Below are 20,844 nucleotides of genomic sequence, written 5' to 3'. Positions count from 1 at the left end.
GGTGTTCCTGGTCTTGCAACACACAGAAAATTCCTCCTGCATCCCCAGTCACAGAACAGGATCATTTTTCCACTGTTTTTATAATAAAAATGTGGTTCTGTGAATTTTGGATTTCATCTCTAGGGATACTATAGAGAATTGTCATTAGAAAATCTGATACCAGAACTGATAATTTTAATTACTTCATTCCCACAGACACCCCCCCCCCCAGTATTGCAAATAAAAACCAGACAGTGACTGCAGTGCAAAGGAGGAGGCTGGGGCTAATGAAGCACTCAGAAGGCACTGGCTTTGGAGTTTATTTTTCAACCTTAAGATTGCTTTGCTGAACAGAACCATGGCAATGTTAAATCACGATTTCTGTATAAAAAACCTTAAAGTTTCCTTTCCAACTCCCTCAACACTCAGAATGCTGTTATTCCAGCTTGTTTTGATTTATTGTAGGAGACATAATTGTAAGTTTATCTGGAGAAAATAACTCTTGGAAGTCGTGTTTCTGAGCCTGCCGTGGGCAGCCGTGGCACAGGAGGGTGGTGCCATCCCAGCCAGGCTGGTTCCTGAGCCTCAGCTCCCCTCTAGTGGCAGCTGCTGCAGCTCCCAGACAGCCTGACAGGGCTTTACAAAACCACTGGCATTGATCGATGAGTGGTTTCAACACCCCTGCAAGTGCCCTAACTCTCTGTTTTTCTTTGCTTTGCTGTTCTCCTCTCCAGTCCAAAAGGATATCTGCTAAGGATGCCTTAGCTCACCCGTATCTCGACGAGGGGCGGTTGCGATACCACACCTGTATGTGTAAATGTTGTTTTTCCACATCCACTGGAAGAGTTTATACGAGTGATTTTGAACCCATCACTAATCCCAAATTTGATGACACTTTTGAAAAGAACCTCAGTTCTGTTCGGCAGGTTAAAGGTGAGTGGGAGTTCAGGCTGGGTGTGCTGTTGTCCTCCTCACTAAAATGCACTCTCAGTTAGGGAAGCTTTATCTACATTGCATTTTACTGAAGCCAGAAATGTTAATGCTGTGGTGTTTTGTATTTTTCTCCTGTGCACAGAAATAATTCATCAGTTCATTTTGGAACAGCAGAAAGGAAACAGAGTGCCTCTCTGCATCAACCCTCAGTCTGCTGCTTTTAAGAGCTTTATTAGGTAACTGTATGTAATCACATCTGATATTAATTCCCATTTATTAGTAGTACAGAATTTGCACATCCAGAATGTTTTAGGTTTTCAGTTTTCTCTGAGAGTAGGAAGGGCCCATGGATAAACCCCTTGTAAACTATTTATATGAACTCTTCTAGAATTTAAATAAAATGTGCAAAAGTTTCAAATACTATTATTGTGTAAAAGAAGAGAAGTCAGACTGAAAATGAGAATGGGAAGGTCAGCAGTTTGAGTTGTGATTGTAGAACTGCCCTGTAAAAGCATCAGAAGGAACGACACGGGTGAGAACACGTAGATAAACCGTGGTGCAGTATTTGTGGTCGGGGTTGGTAACTGTTGCTCTGGGGGTGTTCTGTGTTGCTGGTTTGCCTCCCAGCCGAGCACTAAGGTTGTGGTCTGTGAGCCACTGCAAATGAACACTGATTTTCTGTGTCACTGCATTGCAGCTCCACGGTCGCCCAGCCCTCCGAGATGCCGCCGTCTCCGCTGGTGTGGGAGTGACGTGGGGCACGACGTACTACTGAAGATGTAATGTAGCTTTCCACTGGAGTCTGGGATTTGCAATTCTGGAGGTTAATCATGCTTGTACTGTAATTTTACTAATGAAGTTTTAAAATAACAACCACTACTTGTACAATATGAATAATATTTAGAAATGTACTAGACTTTTAATCTTGTAAAGTGGTTGTGCTTTTAGAAGAAAATATTTTACCCAGAGTTGCACGTGTTTTATGAATTCTAGTGCAGCTGTGATGGCTCAGCTCAGAACAAACAGGATTGAACCAAATTCGGGGAGGTTTTTTCTTTTTTTTTTCCTTTTTTTTTTTTTTTTAATTGAAGTGAGATTGTAAAACACATAGACATACATTTTGATATTGAGCCATTCCTGGAGATTTTGGGTTTTCTAAAACTAAGGAATACAGAAAACTTGACTGCGACCAATCATGAAGTCCCTTTGGGGGGCTGTGACCACGGGAAGTGGCCACGTCCCCTGATGCCCAAACCCTATAAATAGCTTCTCACTAGAGCTGTGATGGTGATGTGTGCTGTTCTAAAATCAAATGTTGTGAGTAGAGAGAATGAGTTTGTGACTAGGAGAGACTAAACTTCTGTTTCCTTACCCAGTATAAATATATATATATATTTAATCTATTTTTATTAGAGGTTTTTCTGCTCTTTCTTACATAAAACCCCCCAGCATGCATCTTCTATGTGTGTAAATAATTCCATTTATGAGCTAATTTCAGAGATCCCTGACATCATTGCTGTATAGAGAGAAACTAGCTTGCACATTTTAGGTCTGTGAAATTTTGTGAGAACTTTTTCCTGCACTGGACAGTTGAGAGAAAAAAAGAGAAAAGGACAAAAAAAAGCACATAGGGAATTCTGTTAATTGTGTTTGTGTCTTTAGGCAAAGCTGTGGAAGTCTTGAAATGTCACAGTAGTAAATAACTTTTATTACTTTTTGGCTAATTCTTTTTCTGTTGGAACACTGAATTCTGTGCATATGTATATATGAACACAAATTGAAGGCCTCTACCTCCTGGAGTATACAACTTGGTTTGTTTACCTCCACATGATTTTTTTTTTTTTAAGTTCAGTGTGGAGACTTGAAACTTGAATGTCCCTTCCAACTTTTGTATTTAAAACAAGACTAGAAAATTGAAGACTGTTTTTCACCTGTACAAAGGAATACTAAAGGGTGGTCTTAAAATTTGAGCCTTGGTCTGGAGAGAAACCGTGGTGTTTGTTATGGACAATTAACTGTTAAAGTTATTGTAAGTTATCTGTATTTAGCAGAGTATTTTCAACAAGAGTGATCTGAGCTGGAATTGGAGACTATTAGTAAGTTATGTTTGGAAGTTTTAACTTCAATGAAGTAATTATTTGCTGTGAAAGAGACAAACATTGAATAACTGAACAAAGATGGTGCAATATCTTTGTTTTTTATGAGGCTCCTGAGAATAAAACCAACGGAAGCATTTCAATTCACTTGAATGAGAAACGTGTTTAATTAACGAGCCCCAGAAGACACTGGTATGAAAGGTAAAATCTCAGAGGTTGGTCAGTTAATGTGGCACACTTGCTGGTCACTTTGTAAAATGTAGATTTGGAGTACAGTGGTGAAAACATTAAATGTGACATTTGAAACCGCAGTGGTGGCCTTGTTATTTCCTGCTGATCCCCCCCCTGCATTTGAGAGTCGAGTGTTACAGTCACGATTACCGACACGAGTGACATCCCGGGTTGGGCACGGTGCTGATTTTTACAGGTGTACGTGTGCACAGACATGACTCGTGGGCAGGACTCGCCTCTCCCTCGGCCTGATCCTGGGGGAGGCTGAACTTGCTGAGCTGGAGGTGCCGGCAGCGCTGCGATCCTGCTGCGGGAAATGGGGAAACCGGGAAACGGGGAGCCGGGAAAATGGGAAACCGGGAAAATGGGAACCGGGGGAGCCGGGAAAATGGGAAACCGGGAAAATGGGAAACGGGGAAAATGGGAAACGGGGAAAATGGGAAACCGGGAAAATGGGAACCGGGGGAGCCGGGAAAATGGGAAACGGAGAAAATGGGAAACCGGGAAAATGGGAAACGGGGAAAATGGGAAACCGGGAAAATGGGAAACGGGGAAAATGGGAAACCGGGGGAGCCGGGAAAATGGGAAACTGGGGAAATGGGAAACCGGGAAAATGGGAAACAGGGAAACGGGAAAATGGGAAACGGGAGAGCCGGGAAAATGGGAAACAGGGAAAATGGGAAACAGGGAAACGGGAAAATGGGAAACCGGGAAAATGGGAAACCGGGAAAATGGGAAACAGGGAAACGGGAAAATGGGAACCGGGAGAGCCGGGCGGGGGAGCCGGGGGGCGTGGCTGTGACCGTGGGGCGTGGCTGTGACTGGGGGCGTGGCTGTGACCGTGGGGCGTGGCTGTGTCTGAGGGCGTGGCTGTGTCCGTGGGATGTGGCTGTGGCGGGGGCGTGGCCCGGCCCCGAGGGGCGTGTCCCCGGTGTCCAGGGGGCGGTCCCTGTGCGTGGGCGTGTCCGGCGATGGCGGCGGCTCCGCGGTGGCGGGAGCGGCTCTTCGCCCTTTACTTCCTCTCGCACATCCCGATCACGGCCCTGATCGACCTGCAGCCGCTGCTGCCCGCCGGGATCCCCCCGCGGGCCGTGAGTGGGGCCGGGGGGCCGCGCCGGGGCTCGTTCCGCGAACGCGCGCGGAGCATCCGCGGGTTTGGTGGGGTCGGGGGCGGCTTTGGCCGAACCGCGTCTGTGGAGATGTGAGGGGGGAGAGGAACTGCGGTGAATGTGCGTGAGGGAGCGGCTGAAATCCCGGCGCGGCTGCTGCCACGGGATGAATCACAGCCGGGTCATTCATTGGGAGGAGCGGGAAGGGGAACGGGAGCGGGAAGGGGAACGGGAGCGGGAATGGGGACGGGAATGGGGACGGGAATGGGGACGGGAATGGGGACGGGGCGCTCCATGGGCGCTATGACCGCGCCGCTGCCCAGAGCTGTGCCCGGCTCGTGTCCCCATCCCGGGAGGCCCCGCTGAGCGGGCCGGGGGTCTCTGATGTCCCCGGGGAACCGGAGTGTTCCTCTCCGCGGTGGGCGGTGGGTGTCTCACAGCTGCCGCCACCCCGTCCTGTCCCCGCAGTGTCCCCTGTCCCCGCAGTGTCCCCTGTCCCGCTGTCCCTCCGGCCCGTCCTGTCCCCGCAGTGTCCCCTGTCCCGCGGCGCTGGTGCCACGTGCCCCGGGCCTGGCTGCTGCTGGGCACTCTCTGAGCCCGAGTTTTCCTCCGATTCCTGCCAAAAACGTGCCAGGGAGTTGTTGCCGCTGCAGCAGCAGGTATCCCAGCGACCGCATTTATTAGTTAAAATCTCTGGTTTGCTGGATTTTGAGCGAAATAGTAAAAGACAATAAACATCATAAAGTTAATTGAAAGCACAGCTGTATGGCTGATAATTAGCTCAGCCCTCATCGTCAGGGTGAGGTCGGCTGTCACCTCCTGTTTGAGCCTCACAATTGGTGACGTGGTTTTTGCCATCAGAATGGCTGGAGAATTCCTCCAATATAGGTACCACTTTCAATTAATAGTTAACCAGCAGATCCCGATGCATATCTCCCTGTTCAAAGTCCAACGCAGAGCCATGCTGGAGTTTACATTTCTGTCGTGGAAACTTAACTGCAACTCCCTGAGCCCAAATCCTTGGATGGAGCTCCAGCCTGGCTCCAGCCCTGGAGAAGGAGCCCCCAGAGCCCACTTGGCTGGGCAGGACCTGGGGGGGCTGGGGGCTCGCCCCTCAGTCAGGCAGAGAGCCCCCCTGGGCTGGCACCAGCAGGGGCAGAGAGAGGAAAATCATAGCTACCAGTGTCAAGGAGCAGATTTTTGTGGTTTGGGTTTTTTTCTGATAGGAAATCATAATTCAGGAGTGGTTTTTGGAAACTGCACTTAGTGCGGGAGTAATCCTAAAATTGCCTGTAGTGCAAATTTAATACAGACTTAATGCAGAGGGTTCATTTTATAAACACAGTCCCTGTTAAACCCAAACTGCAGTACAAATCCTCGTGTGCCAAGGTGGGATCACTGCGTTCTCCCACTGCACTGGTGGCTTCATCCAACTGAGAATCCCAGGCTTTGCCCTGCTGAGGTTGCTGTTCAGTGACAGACTGTGTTGTTTTGGTTTCCCTAAGCTGACAGACCTGTTGCAGCAGTATGCAACTGCCTTCAGGGACCCCATGATGCTGCAGCCCCCAGAGTGGTTCAAGGCCTTCATCTACTGCGAAGCCTTTCTCCAGCTGCCGTTCTTCCCCGTCGCCGCCTACGCCTTCCTGAAGGGTGGGTATGAACCAGAGGAGGGGCTTGTCCTGGGAGCTCTTCTGCATGACACCTGCTTTTGGAACAGCAGAGAAGGTTCCTGATCAGTCCCGAGCAGTTTGAGGGATGTACCCTGTGGAGGGCTGGGCTGTCACAGCCCTTACAATGAGTGTGCCAGGAGCACTGGGCTACTCTCACAGCAGATTTTACCTGGGAAAGCAGCACAGAATAAAGTCTGTCAGACACAAAACCTTGTGACTACAGGCCCTTGTCAGGTGCAGCCATTTGTGCAACCAGCATCAGCATTTGACATTTGGCACACTTCCCAGGCAGATAAAGGTCTGGGTCAAGCCTGTGTACTCGTTTTGTTTCTTCAAAATTTTCAGGATCACCCCTTTGTTCTGAATTTCCATCAAGGGAGAGAAATTTCCTGGGTTCTACTAGTACTTAGGTTTTTTTGTGCTACCTATTCAGTGTGACTGATGGCTGACCCTGGCAGAGAGGCAGCAGTCAATGTTCTGTTAAGTTAAAAGCCTCGGAATTCTGCTTGTTTCAATAATACTTCAATACATTTTCCTTTTTGTTTCTGTGCAGGTGGTTGCAGGTGGATCAGGACTCCTGCCATTATCTACTCCACCCATGTAGCCACCACTCTGTTTGCCATCCTGGCCCATATCCTGTTCCACGACTTCTCCAAGTCCGAGCACGTGGGCCCTCAGACGCTGCGTGAGCGTCTCGTTCTGCTCTCTATATACCTGCCCTACCTGCTGATCCCCCTGCTGATCCTGTTCACCATGCTCTGCAACCCCCACTACAAACACGTGGAGAAGAGAAAAAGGAAGTAGCCTGCTCTGGCAGTCTTACACAAAACTCCTGTCCTGGATTTGGTTCCAACCCTGCGCTCACGGAGTCCTCTGGGACACACATCCCCCTCGTGCTGGCTGCAGCAGCTCCTGCCAGAGCACTGGCTGCTGCAAGGCAAAATGGAATTGGTTTGAGTGCACAGCCCTGCTTCCACCACAGACAGCTCTGCCAGAGGCTGGGCCAGCAGCCCCCGGGGCTCTGTCTGTGCGGGGCCTCTCCAACTGGCAGATGGACTCGTGACCTTCCACGTGTGACTGTGAGGGGACACACTCACACTCTGCAGCTGGTATTGTTCTTCCAAGTTCCCTCCTTCCAAGATGACTGTTTGGAAACCACTTAAGTAGGAAATCTGTCTTCCAACAGCATATTCTGCAGACTCCCCAACTGATTACACCCAGATTTGCAAAGCTGTGCTTCTGAAACATTTCCAATCGTATCCTGATTCTCAACTTCCTCACCCCTTCCTCTAAAATTTCCCTGCCTTTGCTTTGCTTCATTTTGATTAATTACAAATGTCTGATCAGTGGTAAATGTGCCAAAATCTGGATTTATGATACTTAAAGTTACCTTTGAAAATGAGAAATATTGCCTAGGGGATTTTGAAGTACTTCAGGAATTGTAAACAAGGAATTGCAAATTTCTCGCTTCCCTGAAATCATTTATAGTATGGAAATAAATAACTACATGCAATAATCTGCATTTAATCTTTTTCAGGGCAAGGCTGAAAGGAACTTACAGTGACCATGAGATGGTAGAGAGTTCACAGAGTAAATCTCTGCATAAATTACAACTGAGAGAAATTCTGGGGTGGTTGGGTTTTTTTTCAGTTGATCTGCAAGAACACTTGGAGGATGGTGAGATGTGCCAGGGCCCTGTGAAGCTGCTCAGGTGCTGCCCTTGTATTTCAGGATTTCACTGTGTAAAATGTAAGCCTTCCCCAGGCTTTGGAAAGAGCCACATTTCCATACTGGGTTCCCTAAAGACAGACACAAAACACATCTGTTTGCCCTTCAGCAGGAGGCCTGAGTTCACATTTGTGTTTGTATAGTTATGTACCGCTGGTGTCACTGACACTTGGAATGGTTTCCATCTTAATAATGCCCATGAAAGAATTCAGCTCTCATATTATGGCACTCCTGAATGGACACTCCTCAGGAACAGTTCAGAGTTCTTAATTCTAAGGTAGTTTCTGCTTTTTTGTGTGTCTGTAATTGATGCATTCTGGAAATCATAAATTTCTGTGGCTTTTTTCTAATTCTGTAGAGAGTAATGTGGGCAATGTAGATCTAAGTTACTGCTGCTTGTGTGTGGTGTCTTTACAGACACAAAGAAAGTGGAAAACCACTGAGAGTGCCCAGGGAGTTGTAAACCTTTAAGCTGAAAAATAACAGAGCAGGAGGAACTACTTCTGGTACAGCCAGAAAGTCTGAGAACAATAATTTATTTCCCAATTTCTTTGAAAGAGCTGAAAAGTTCAAAAAGAGACACAACAGAGCACCAGTAGCATTAACTCAACTGTAATTTGAATTAGAACTACTGACTGTATAAAACTGGTATAAAATAAAGGCCAGAACAGTGTGTGCAGCTGTGAGCTGTCAGCCCTCCTTATTGCCACGGCTGGGACATTCACACCAAGGTAAAGCCCCTCCATTGCACAAACCATCTGCACTCCTGCACAGTGGAAATTGCATATTTCTGAAATTCTCAAGATTCTGGAATGGTCAAGTTCCCAAGTGAGCTGGGTTTTATCTTAAAATCCTCTATTTCTGGAAAATGAACTGGTCAATGAATTCATTCTGGTCCGCTTCGATTTTGCACAGAGTCTCGTACTCGATCCGGTACCTGCAAGAGAAAAATGGTCAAAGACCCCCAGCTGTGTGAGGGGGGTCACTGCAGCCCCCCAAGCTGTGGGAGGGCGGCTGAGCTCCCTGTGTGACCTGCCACTGTCAGCAGCAGCTGCCTGAGTCACACTGTGCAGCTCTCAAGGCCCTTGAGCAGCCAGACACAAGGCTGGTCCAGGTGTGCAGGGTTCTGCACTGCCCCACCTCCTGCTGCCTCCCTTTGTTCAGCCCCAAAGTCCTCAGGGAGGAACCTGCTTTGGTTCACTGCAGGGCCTGGAGGGCAGTCCAGGCCTCTGGGCAGGACACACCTTCGCTGTAGGTGGGACTGTGAACCAACTGAGGGTCCCACAGGTGGTCAGCCCTGAGCCCTCCCAGCCTGCACAACTCCCTGGAGCACTGAGCACAAACCTCACCTTTCCAGCTGCATCTTTTTCTCGGCTATCAAAGCCTGGAGCTGCTGCTCCTGAGCCTCTCTCTGCTTTGTGATCGACTTCAGCAGGTTCCGTGCCCCGATGGCCTGGCAGCAGAGGGTTGGATGTGGTGAGGGGGTTTTGTTGATTTTTTTAGCCCCTTTCCCTCCCAGCAGGTCGATTCTGAGGTGTTCCAGCCATGCCAGCAATAAGGGAGGGTGACACTGTGATCCTGAGGGGTTGGGCAGGGTGAGGCCTTTGGGGTGTCCCTCAGACAGGGAACAAAGTCACTGACTCCTCTGGACACACAACGTGGTCACCGGTCCAGACAAGCTGTGGCTACCACAGGCTTCTCCTGCCTCTTGAGGACTAAGTTCTACCAGGAAAAGGAGCAACTGAGAAGTACAGGTTCTGTTTATATGCAGAAATATTGACAAGCAGGAAGAGCAGCACTGTGACATGCAGGAGTAATGTGACAATGTCACAGGCTTCTAGACATTAATGTCCATTAAAAAGGCCCAGTTAGACCCACGGAAATGCCAGTAGGATGCTGACAGGGAAACTGCTTCTGCTGTAAAGGGAGGGAGAGCTGTTTTTTTCACACGGGGCAGGGCAGAGCACACGAGAACCCAGGAACTAACTGCACAGTACCTTCATCTTTTCACTTTCTGCAGCTTTGGCCAGTTGGTCAACGAGCTCAATCAAGCTGCCCACTATTTTCTGAAATTCTTCTGTTTCTGCAAAGAAGACACCAGAGTATCTGCCAAGTGCAGAGCTGCAGAGCGGCCCTAAAGAGGAGCAACGCTCCTGCTTCGTGGTAGAGCTTTTAGATGTTTATGGAGTTTACTGTAAACAGCCACGTTTTAAGATTTTCCTCGGAATCAGATAGAAGGGGAAGAAAAGAGGAAAGCCCTGGAGCGTGCAGGGGCGGCCCGGGGGCCGTGCGGGACTCACTGTCCACGAAGGCCCGGCACTCCTCGCGGAGCTGCGCCGTCTGCGCCGCCACCTCGGGCTCCAGCACCCGCAGCTTGTTCAGCTCGTCGAAGTGCAGCCCCGCCGCGCCCAGCGCCGCCTGCGCCATCCGAGCGGCCCCTGCCAGAGCCCCGCGACGGCTCCGAGCACCGACAGCCCCTCCGAGCGGCCCCTGCCAGAGCCCCGCGACGGCTCCGAGCACCGACAGCCCCTCCGAGCGGCCCCTGCCACAGCCCCGCGACGGCTCCGAGCACCGACAGCCCCTCCGAGCGGCCCCTGCCAGAGCCCCGCGACGGCTCCGAGCACCGACAGCCCCTCCGAGCGGCCCTTCCGAGGGCCCGGCCCGGCCCCGCCTCCGCCGCTCGGGCCTGCCGGGAGGTGCCGAAGCTCTTCCGGGCCGGCGCTTCCCGGGGCGGGACGAGGCTCGGCTGGGCCGGTGCTGAGGGGCGGCAGTGGGGTGAGTGCGGGGCTGAGTGCGGGGCCGGGAGCGGGGCCGGATCGGGAGCGGGGCCGGATCGGGTCGGGGCCGGATCGGGAGCGGGGCCGGATCGGGAGCAGGATCGGCTCCCGCCGCCGGGGCCTCCCGCGTTCGCCCGCCCGGCCGGGCGGGGCTGAGCGGCCCTACCGTGACCGGCCCCGCCGTGACCGGCCCCGCCGTGACCGGCCCTGCCCGTGACCGGCCCTGTCCGTGACCGGCCCCGCCGTGACCGGCCCGGGGTCGCGTTGCTCGTTTCCCGGCGGGGCCGAGCGGGGCTGTTCCCTGTTCCCCACGCGGGACCCTTGTCCCGCTGCCCCTCCCGCCTCCCACGCGGGGCAGGAGGGCAGGGACAGGAGGGAGGGACGTGGGGAATTTTCTGTCGTGTCAAAGCGGGTAATTAAAGGTCTCGGGGCTGTTTACAGCAAAGGCCCCGCAGCTCCTTGACGGACATCACTTGTAGCGTTTGCTCGGTTGTAATAATGGATTAATTAATTAGAAACTGCAGGATAACGTTGTATTTTAGGTCTAAGTTAAGCAGTTCTTCCAATCTCGGGCAGTTTTAAGACACCGTTGTAGCTGCCAAGTAATTCATTGTACTGATGGGTGGTTGTGGGGCTTTTCTCTGTTGAAAGCTGAGATGGGGTAAGAAAGAAGAAGGTTGCAGGAAGAATAACAATGGAGTTAACAGGTGGTATATTTATTTTAAAGGTCACTCGTGTCATAGGCACAGAACAGAGAGGGGAAGGTATTTGTAGTCTGAAAGAGTTTAAGGAAAACCAACAAAGAAAAAAACAACAGAAAAAAAAAGAAAAACAACAGCAAAAACTTTTTGAGAAAATAAGTACTTGAAGAAAGATAGGTAAAAAAGTTGTATTTGCACTTTTTTTTTCTTAAAACTACATTGAGTGTTCAGGGTTCCAGGAGAGAGGAAGGAGAGTTTCGAATGAAAGGAGTTACCTGGAAACGGAATGTTAATGATCCAGCCTTTCGGTTTTGAGGTGTTTGAAGAGACATTTGCGTCTCCAGTTAAGAGTCAAACCAACATCATCAAACCCTGCTCAGGGAGGTGCACACACAGCCCAGCTGAAGGAGGGGCAGGAAGCTCTTCCAGTGTGTTTCAGCTCTGCCCAGAGAGTTGTGTTCTTTTGGGAAGCCGGGGGGGGATGGATTCCAGCACTGTTTAGGCCTGGCCTCGGGTGGTGGGTGGTGTTTGCAGTGCTGGCTGAAGAGGAAACTGCAGGAAGTCAGGGGAGTTTCACCAACTCAGAAATGCAGTGCAGCCGTAACCTGCATTATGTCGTGCGTGAATCGCCTGAAAAATGGCTCGACGATGTTTTGTCACGGTGTGTGTGGTTGTGTCCTTGGGAATGTGCTGGCAGTGCCCCCCTGTGTCAGTGCTGACCGCCCCTCTGTCCCCAGGTGATGAGCGCTCCGTGCCCGTCCCCGCCGGCAGACGCGTGACCGCAGCACCACGGCGGGGCCCGCCCGGCCCACGCGCTGCAGGGTCGTCATCTACCTCCAGAAGGACATGTCTGGGGACACGTGCCTCGCCCTGTGCCCCAGCGCGGGGCCCAAGCCCAAGGCTGGCAGCTTCAAAGGCGGCAGCCTGGGCAACAAGTACGTGCGGCTCAACGTGGGCGGCTCCCTGTACTACACCACGGTGCAGGTGCTCACCAGGCACGACACCATGCTCAAGGCCATGTTCAGCGGCAGGATGGAAGTGCTCACAGACAAGGAAGGTGAGGTTGCTGTTGACAGTTTTGTAGAACAACTGGGTTTTGGTAGTTGTTTTTGAAATATCACGACTACGCTCTGTTAAGAGTAGGGATATGTCCCAAAAATAACTTGGAACGTTAGGCAGCCCGCTCCCATTGACGCTAGCGGTCCTCTGGCTTTATAGGAATGTGCTCTTTTGTTACCAAAATTAACCAGGGAAGGACTAGGCCTCTTTCCTGCCCTCACAGTGTCTGAGCAGATTGTTGGTGGTGTTGTAAACACTGAACAGACAGTCTGTGGGTTGTCATTTCTGTCACATCGTGCAGTGGCATCATTGGAACTGCGCACGTGGGGGGGACGTGCAGTTTTCAGCTTAAAGGCTCAGAATAGCCTGGTTTGCTATGTTGAAAATTCCTTCTTTCATCCTGCCAGCAGCATGTTTCACCCGTGGCTCACGGTGCTGTGGCGATGTTTAGGGGTCAGCCAGGCAGTGTGTCACCTCTGTCACCTCTGGCTGGACTCAGGATATTGGCATCACAAATCCCAGATACGTTACAGGGAGCAGAACAAGCAGTTTTGTATAAGAGCCTCAGCCAGAATGGAAAACAAGGGTCATATTCTTCAGCTGGAGCTGTGAGAATCCAGCAGGGGTTTAGCTTACTTTCCTACGTTGTTTTCTGTACCTAGATCCCAAAATATCACTTTTTTTTCCGCTTTCCACATTATGGGAAAGGGTTTGGCACTGCATTAAGTCCTCTGCCTGCGTGCATCCTACGCTGCTATTGTTTGGCAGCAGTCAGACATCCTGTTTCCTGGGGAATGTGACTTCAGGGATGTAAAACTGCAAGAACTGTCTGTCTGCCACTGTTTCCTGTGCTGCATCCCCGATGTGTCTGTCGTTTTCTTTGCTCCTCTTTGGGGACTAGAACAGCTTTTTTCCTACACTGTGTTTTCTGGGCTGGTCTGCCTTTTAGCATCTTCAGAACACTTCTCTCTCTTGCACTCCCAACAGCAGCAGCAGATGTGTTTGGAAAAGTGCCAAATCCTCATTATTAGGCCACAGACCTTATCTCAAATCTACTTGTTACAAGCATTTGTGAATTCTCTCTTCTGACTGTCCAGCATCACAGTGTAGCACTGCAGTTCGGTTCCTGCAGCAATCTTTGTGTCTTGTGCTGGAAGCTGAGTGTTTTTATCTCAAGGCTCTGCTTTTGGGATGCTGGAAAGCAATGGGAACGTCCAGACAGTACCAAAGGGGTCCCACTGTCAGGGACTGTTCTGGAACAAGCTTCAGCTTGCTCAAAGTCAGTAGAGACTTCTACTGGGTGGAATTGGAGAAGGGTCCTTTGCAGTTTCAGGAAACCTCAGGCTTATTTAACCTCTCCAAGGAGCTTTTTCTTACCTCTAGGGTTGAGGTGACTGGAATGTGTTGGTTATTTTCCAGGCTGGATCCTTATAGACCGCTGTGGGAAGCACTTCGGAACAATTTTAAACTATCTGCGAGATGACACAATTGCACTTCCAAAACACAGGCAGGAGATCAAAGAGTTGATGGCAGAAGCCAAGTACTATCTCATCCAGGGCTTAGTGGACATGTGCCAAGCAGCCCTGCAGGTAAGAACATAAGTAGCCTGTGAAGTTTTTTGTGGGTGATTTGCCTGTAAAATTTACTCAAGATACCTTTACAGATTATTTCATGGTCTAGATAATAACTGTAGGCAGAATGGGTTTGAGCCTCCAACTTTTTATTAAGGTTAGCCTGGAGACAATATATATATAACTTAGTCTTAAAACTGTGAAATGAACATTTCTTGCAGGACAAAATTCAGTAATTACTGAGTACCTCACATACTGGGTTCAGCATACTACTGGTATCACTGAAAGAAGTGCAAAGCCACACTGACAATTTTCCTTCTGGTTTAGAATTTAAAATCTGGCTTCTACAAACAAAATGTTCTGAGGCTTCCCTGTTAGCCATTGAGCTTTTCTGAGTTTGGTGCCAGAGGGACCTGGGGGCACAGCTTGTCCTGCACACGCTTGGTTGTGACTTTTGTGCCCCAAGGGCTGACGCTGTGTTGTCAGACCCTGCTTTGCCAAGTGTTCAGTTCACTGCAGTGGTTGAGTTGATTAAAACTTGTGCAAACTCCCTCTATCTTTTTCTTCAAGAAAGGATGCAGTAATAAACCCATTTAAACCAAATATGACTAGAGATTGTCCTTGCTATAGCTGAGGACATCCGCCTGCATCCCAATATTTCAATTACTGCTGCCTTCTGGGCATAAGGAATCTCTGCTGTGATTCTGGGTTGCAGATCAAGGTAAGCTATGTGGTTACCATAGCAACCCAGAGCTTCCCGTGCATCACAGCATTTGGGAACATGGCTGGAGGAGACAGTAGCAGCAGTGTTAGCTTTAGCATTTCTCTCTTATTTCCTCTTTCTTCTTTTTTTAAAATAGGACAAGAAAGACCTGTATGAGCCTGTCTGCAGCATCCCTATTATCACCTCTCCGAAGGAAGAAGAGAGACTGATTGAGTCATCAATGAAAGTAACTGCTCCTCAGAACTATGAATTTATGCTAAGTGTATTCAAACACAGAACTTACCTTTTCTACTTTTCTCTCTCCCAACAGCCTGTTGTTAAGCTGCTTTATAACAGAAGCAACAATAAGTACTCCTACACCAGGTATGTCTGGTTTTTTTCCTGCTGTACTGGGAAAGTTTCCCTTTGACTGTGGGAGTGGAGGAAGATGATGGATGGCCTAACTTGGCTGGTTGTGGTTTGGTTGGGTTGTGTTTGGTTGTTTTTTTTTGCTTACAGCAGTGTTCTTCCAGCACACACTGACTCTTTTGCTGTGATCAAGCCAGAGAACTGCAGTGAGGCTGGGCTTTGATCACCCCGAGTGTCAGTCAGGAGTGTTGTGAATAGTTGATGTAACTGTTTAGGACATTGTGCTGTTGTTATTAATTATATAGCTTGACCTCTAAAGGCTGATGTGTTTGCTTACAGGGGTCAGAGCAGTGTATTTGTATCTGAAATGGGCTGTTACCCCTCTTTTCTTGGCAGCATATGACAGTGAGTCACTACTTATTTGCATTCTGCAGTTAGATCGGTGCTTACAGCTGGGGAAGTAGCATATAAAATGAGCAGAGATGGCCAGTTGAGAAATCCCCTTCCTGCTTTTGGTGCTGTGTTTCAGTAACTCAGATGACAACCTGCTGAAGAACATCGAGCTGTTCGACAAGCTCTCTCTGCGGTTCAACGGCAGAGTCCTGTTCATCAAGGACGTGATAGGGGATGAGATCTGCTGCTGGTCCTTCTACGGGCAGGGCCGCAAGCTGGCCGAGGTCTGCTGCACCTCCATCGTGTACGCCACGGAGAAGAAGCAAACCAAGGTAATGGAGCTTCACCCACCTGTCTGTTATGGGTTTGAAATCACGGAATCCCAGAAAAACAGAATATTCTGAGCTGGGAGGGACCCACAAGGATCATCAAGTCCAGCTCTTAAGTGAGTGGCTAGCATGGTGAATCTACAGAATTTCCCTAAATTTAGGACTTAACTTCTGATGTCTAGTAGTGCAGGCAAGGTGACCAGGGTTCAGCATTAGGAATCAGAGATACTGTTTTCCTTTCTAGAACAATCTAAAGGAAGAGCTGAGGGAAGTGGCCTGGTGGTGGGAGTAATCCTCTACCAGGGATTAGTCTGCTTTGTTCATTTCTGTTTTACCCTCTTTGTAACCTCTGTCTCTGTGGCTCGAGTGTCTCTTCACGTGCGGGTTTGTGTTCCAGTCACGTTAGCCTGGGCGGATCAGAACGGGACGTGTGCTGTCTGTTGTAGGTTGAATTCCCCGAGGCACGAATTTATGAGGAAACACTAAATGTCTTACTGTATGAAACCCCCCGGGTTCCTGATAACTCCCTGCTGGAAGCCACGAGCCGGAGCCGGAGCCAGGCGTCGCACAGCGAGGACGACGAGGGGTTCGAGCTGCGCGACCGAGTGCGCCGGATCCACGTGAAGAGATACAGCACCTACGACGACCGCCAGCTCGGCCACTAGTGCCTGAGCTGGGCTGGGCTCAGTGTGCTTGCAGGATCAGGCATAGGGAGGGATCCCCTGGGCTCTGGGGATTGATCTTCGTTTGGCATCTTGGCTCCCTGGACAAGCGAATGGGCATTTTGCGCACAAAGGGACACTAAAGGCTTGGACAATGAGGTGTGAGTTCTGCACCACGTGCTTTACCTACAGACCGGCCCCTCTTCCTGCCAGGGGACCGGGGAGATTTGTGACACTGGTTCTCAGTTTGGGGGTGCTTTCCTATGTAACAACTTGCCAGTTTCCCCTTCCTGTGAGCAGCGAGGTGGTGCGGCTGGGAAAGCTTTTTCCAGACACCTGCCTGTTCAGGGTCTTGCATAATGGAACGTGCAGGCTTAAATCAAGATACTGGAGAGAGAACCTGAACGTGGCTACTCTTGGCAGACACTACATGTGATAACCCTCAGGAGAAATGGTTGTCTGGCCAGTCAGCTGCCAGCAGTCAGGTGCACTGCACGTGTGCTTTCTCCCACCCCAAGTCATCAAACAACCTCCCCTTGTGAAAAATGAGAAGTCTTTGAAAGTTGAAGTGTGTATGTAATGACTTGTCCTGGGAGATGGAGAGATGGGTAGGAGAGGGAAGAAACTTCAAGTGAGGAAACTTGAGCAGATTGTGGCAGGGTTGCCCTTGTTTAGGCTTGTGAGAGTGAAATCATGTTTATACAAAGAAGGACAATCCATGGAATTGTTTTTACATTAGTTACCTCCTGTAGTGGGGGAAAAATTGCAGTGGCTGGGGAGGTACAGACTAAACAGTGTTTTATAAGGCTACATCATGTGAATTCAAGTTCTGTGTTTTAAATTCCTTTTAGACCATAGAACTTTAAGTGGAAAGAGAAGAACAACCTTAAAAATCTTGTTCTAGCATGAGACTGCTAGGGGCCTCGGGCACAGGAGAGAGGTGGCTTATACTGGATTTTAAACTGAAATAATCACTTTTATCCTGAGTGCTAATTGTACAGGGCACTTGAGGGGGTTGGAGTCAAGTCTGCTCTGCAAATTGGGTCTCTGGGAACAGCTTCAAGTTTAGTATGAAAAGCTATTACTGTATTTTTAAATGTTTGCTTGTATGTTTGAGCTCCAGGTTGCATAGTCCAGTTTTCCCACTGTCATTAATGGTTATTCCTGCTGGCTGTCCACTGGCAGCGATGGATATGTTGGATATGCTGCTTTTGTGTTCCAATATTGTACTTGGTTGTGGAAGCTCCAGATCCCACGAGGGTTGGTGCTGAACTGCTTTGACCAGTGCCTGTAAGATTTCAAGAAAAGTACTGCAAAGGCCTACAAGAAAATAATCTCAAATTAATACAGTGAGGTCACAAGCAGAACTGAGATGTAGGCGGTTTGGGAGTGCTGGAAGCAGGGGAGAGAACAGAAAGATTCTTTGCACCCATTTAGGTTTTTGAAAACAGAATTGCTGGGGGTTAATAAGAAAACAGTAATGGCTGTAAACTTTCAGGGTTTTCTTGCCTGGCCGGGCCTCTACACGTGGCAGGATTCACTTCATTCTCCTCGCATTCAGGAAGCAGCACTGCACAGAGATGCACCTGCCTTGGTGTGAAAGGCCTCTTGAAAACTCCTAATAACCTCTTCTCTTTTATATTGCTCTCTGTAAGTTTTTGTTTTCCAGCTGTTATTCTGTTGTGCCAGGGGAAAATACAGCTGCTGAGTTTAGTTTTGACAAAGATTTTTGTGGTATTTCTCTCTAATTCTGCTAGAGTGTGACGTGGATTTTTACAATTTTTTCCCTCCACTGATGCTATTTAATTTGAAGCCGCCAGCAGAGGCTGCAGTGATGGAATCTTTGCACTTAATGGGTTAGGTTTATTCTCTTGTGCTTTTTCCATCTTGTAACAAAGGCTGCTGCCATTTAAAATCCACGTGTGGCACTTGTGTCTTGGAAAATGATTTGTATTATTTTTTTTCTTGCTACTATCATAGTGAATGTTAACAGATTAAGTGATGCTGGTAGCCTTGCAAAACTGTGTTAAAAAGTTATAAGCCTAAAACTGTCATATTTGCATTTATTTTCTCTGGGGAGGACGGGTATGGGAAGGAGTGTGTGAAGAAGAATGAGTGTCAGATCCAGGTGCTACTCCAGAGGCTTTCTGTACTCTCAGGAGTCATTAACGAAATGGATCTAACTTGTGAATTATTACACTGTAAGAAGCAGAGAAAAGCTTGTGTTTTGGTTTAGTTGGTTTTCTGTCCCTGTCTCCCATAACAAACAATTAGTATTAATCTTCTACCAAGTGCAAAGGAACTTTTTGGTGTTTGTGGAATGTGGAATATCAGTAAGAAGTGTCAGCAGTTATGAATGTGTTTAAAAATGTGCAGATATCCTTTTCATTTCACTGTAGATTCTCTTGAGAGTCCTGCTTGTCTGGAACTGCTCCAGCACAGGGAGTTATTGAATGTCCCTCGCACCAAAATCATGGCCTGGGGATGTGGTGTCTCTGACCACCAGGTTCTGATAATTTTGTGATGTCACACATGCTCTGTATTCTCATCTTAACCAGCCTTTATGTGATTAAAGGCTGGGAATTATTTTGAGAGGAGCATTCTAGTCGTTCTAGAACACGCTTTTATGACCTGGTGTAAAGGAGAAGCAGCAGCACTGAGCAGGATGATGCAGTTTAGAGTCAGCATTGGTGGGTTTGCAGGGAGCTCCACGCTGCTCGAGGGAGCGATGGCTGTGCTGCCTCAGGGTCCTCTCTGCTGGCTCTGAAGAGACAAATAAGGACAGTCCTGGTTTCTGATTGATGTGTTTGTCTGCAAGCTGAGAGTTGTAGTGGCTTTCCATATAGACCATCACCAATAGGTGTGTTAAGGAGGTGCCTGGGAATTTGGGGGTAGCCTTTGGGAGGAAGGAGAGGCCTTTTTGCCTCATTTGTAGGGTGTGAATTCTGACTGCATTAGCTGGCATTCTTCCAGGACTCGCTGTGCTCTTTGCTCCTGAATTTAAGCAAAGCTTTGAGCATTCAGGCAGACTGAGGGCATGAATAGAAACTGTTCCCTGCCATCCCTGCCCAACCCTGTACTGAAGGCTGCTGTGCCAACAGCCTGGGTCCTCCTCTAGGGAAGGTGTCTCAGTGACTGGCTGCTGGGGAACAGGGATGCAGGATCAGTGTTAATTGGGCAACAGTGTTAGAGGGGAGAGCTCTGCAGGCCAGCAGCTCCTGATGAATGCTGAGACAAAACTCACTGCTTAACCGTCACCTTGACATTTAGTTTTTGGAACAGCAAGACATTTATCCTGCCATAATATTCCACTCCAGCAACTTTTATCTTGTGCACTTCTTGGTTAAAATAGAGAATAACTGGCTGGGACTGGAAGATGTTGCAGGGGCCAGTGGTGTCACTGAGAGCTGTATTTGAAATGGGCAGTACTTACTGTGGGTTTGGTTTGACTTTTTTTTTTTTTTTTTTCTTTTCCCTTGGGGGGTTTTAATTTTCAGACCCAATTCCCTCCAGGCAACACTGATGAACATACCTGGACGGGTCTGGCCCAGCAGGCCCTGCCTTACACAGTTAGATTGTGTCTTCTGACAATCCTTGGCATTCAACCTTCTCAGCCAAATTCGAGGTGTCTGTGGGAGGTGAGTGGGCACCAGTCCTGTTCCAGCTCTGTCACTCCCTCAGGCACACACAGCAGGAGGTGTTTTCTGTATATGTGTAATTTCTTCTCATCTAATAAAATGGTGAAAAAACCCTCCCCTACCTCAGAGGGATGTTGTATTAATTTGTTTAATAATAGTAAAGGATTCTTTGGGATTTCTATAATATTTTGTATCCAGAGGACAGCGAGTATGACTGCTGATCTTGTTTAAATTGACATTCTGTGATCAAGTTGTTTTCTTAAAGCATCAGTCTTTGTTTTATTTTTATGTCTAACTTTTTTAGGGTCAGTCTTACAGATAAATTACTTAGTTAATGCAGTAATTAATTAGGTGTTGATTTAAGTGTTTTATCAGTGCATTAAATGGAAATGGAACACTAATTTTTAATAAAGTGTTATATTTTGTCTTCTGTGATTTGATCCCCACCTGTGATTTGGGATTCCTAAAGCACAAAGGTGCTGTGGCGGTACATGGATTTGGGATCGGCTCCGGGCTGGGATTACAGGACAGTTACGGGGCCGTGGTGGATCCATGTCCCGGGGATCGCTCCCGTTCCCCGGGCTATCTCTGCCATCCCGGATCTCTCTCCCATCCCGGATCTCCCATTCCCGGATCTCTCTGCCATCCCGGATCTCTCTCCCATTCCCGGATCTCTCTCCTATCCCGGATCTCTCTCCCATTCCCGGATCTCCCATTCCCGGATCTCTCTGCCATCCCGGATCTCTCTCCCATCCCGGATCTCTCTCCCATTCCCGGATCTCTCTCCCATTCCCGGATCTCTCTCCCATCCCGGATCTCCCATTCCCGGATCTCTCTCCCATTCCCAGATCTCTCTCCCATTCCCGGATCTCTCTCCCATTCCCGGATCTCTCTCC

At 48.8% G+C, this 20,844-nt stretch overlaps 4 protein-coding genes across 8 annotated transcripts in view; 3 read left to right on the top strand and 1 right to left on the bottom strand.

Moving 5' to 3' along the window:
- The window catches only part of NLK (nemo like kinase), a 36,644-nt gene extending 33,325 nt beyond the window's left edge, over nucleotides 1-3,319 (top strand). For all 5 annotated transcript variants that reach the window (XM_027883859.1, XM_027883863.1, XM_027883862.1 and 2 more), the window contains 3 exons: nucleotides 714-912; nucleotides 1,055-1,148; nucleotides 1,610-3,319. In XM_027883859.1, coding sequence (XP_027739660.1) covers nucleotides 714-912; nucleotides 1,055-1,148; nucleotides 1,610-1,664 — 348 coding nt within the window. In that variant the 3' untranslated portion in view covers nucleotides 1,665-3,319. The remainder of the gene's footprint in view (nucleotides 1-713; nucleotides 913-1,054; nucleotides 1,149-1,609) is intronic.
- An 856-nt stretch (nucleotides 3,320-4,175) lies between these two features.
- TMEM97 (transmembrane protein 97) lies at nucleotides 4,176-7,534 on the top strand. Its single transcript, XM_027883865.1, has 3 exons — nucleotides 4,176-4,330; nucleotides 5,854-5,998; nucleotides 6,572-7,534. The coding sequence occupies exons 1-3, from the start codon at nucleotides 4,211-4,213 to the stop codon at nucleotides 6,820-6,822; spliced, it is 516 nt and encodes a 171-aa protein (XP_027739666.1). The 5' UTR covers nucleotides 4,176-4,210; the 3' UTR covers nucleotides 6,823-7,534.
- A 718-nt stretch (nucleotides 7,535-8,252) lies between these two features.
- IFT20 (intraflagellar transport 20) overlaps nucleotides 8,253-20,844 on the bottom strand; it is a 30,541-nt gene continuing 17,949 nt past the window's right edge. Inside the window, exons 4-7 of the mRNA XM_027883866.1 lie at nucleotides 10,047-10,184; nucleotides 9,744-9,829; nucleotides 9,096-9,199; nucleotides 8,253-8,683 (exon numbers count right to left, since the gene is read on the bottom strand). Coding sequence (XP_027739667.1) covers nucleotides 8,602-8,683; nucleotides 9,096-9,199; nucleotides 9,744-9,829; nucleotides 10,047-10,173 — 399 coding nt within the window. The 5' untranslated portion in view covers nucleotides 10,174-10,184 and the 3' untranslated portion in view covers nucleotides 8,253-8,601. The remainder of the gene's footprint in view (nucleotides 8,684-9,095; nucleotides 9,200-9,743; nucleotides 9,830-10,046; nucleotides 10,185-20,844) is intronic.
- TNFAIP1 (TNF alpha induced protein 1) lies at nucleotides 11,944-17,636 on the top strand. The gene is made up of 6 exons (XM_027883864.1): nucleotides 11,944-12,281; nucleotides 13,703-13,872; nucleotides 14,715-14,804; nucleotides 14,889-14,941; nucleotides 15,456-15,651; nucleotides 16,095-17,636. Exons 1-6 carry the CDS (start codon nucleotides 12,071-12,073, stop codon nucleotides 16,311-16,313), a joined length of 939 nt encoding a protein of 312 aa, XP_027739665.1. The 5' UTR covers nucleotides 11,944-12,070; the 3' UTR covers nucleotides 16,314-17,636.

The sequence above is a fragment of the Empidonax traillii genome, unplaced genomic scaffold (assembly GCF_003031625.1).
Source record: "Empidonax traillii isolate 1590-97213 ecotype Southwest subspecies unplaced genomic scaffold, ASM303162v1 scaffold135:size1941959, whole genome shotgun sequence".
NCBI lineage: Eukaryota > Metazoa > Chordata > Aves > Passeriformes > Tyrannidae > Empidonax > Empidonax traillii.
The sequence above is the reverse complement of the archived record's forward strand: the minus strand, read 5'-3'. Positions and strand labels throughout refer to the sequence as shown.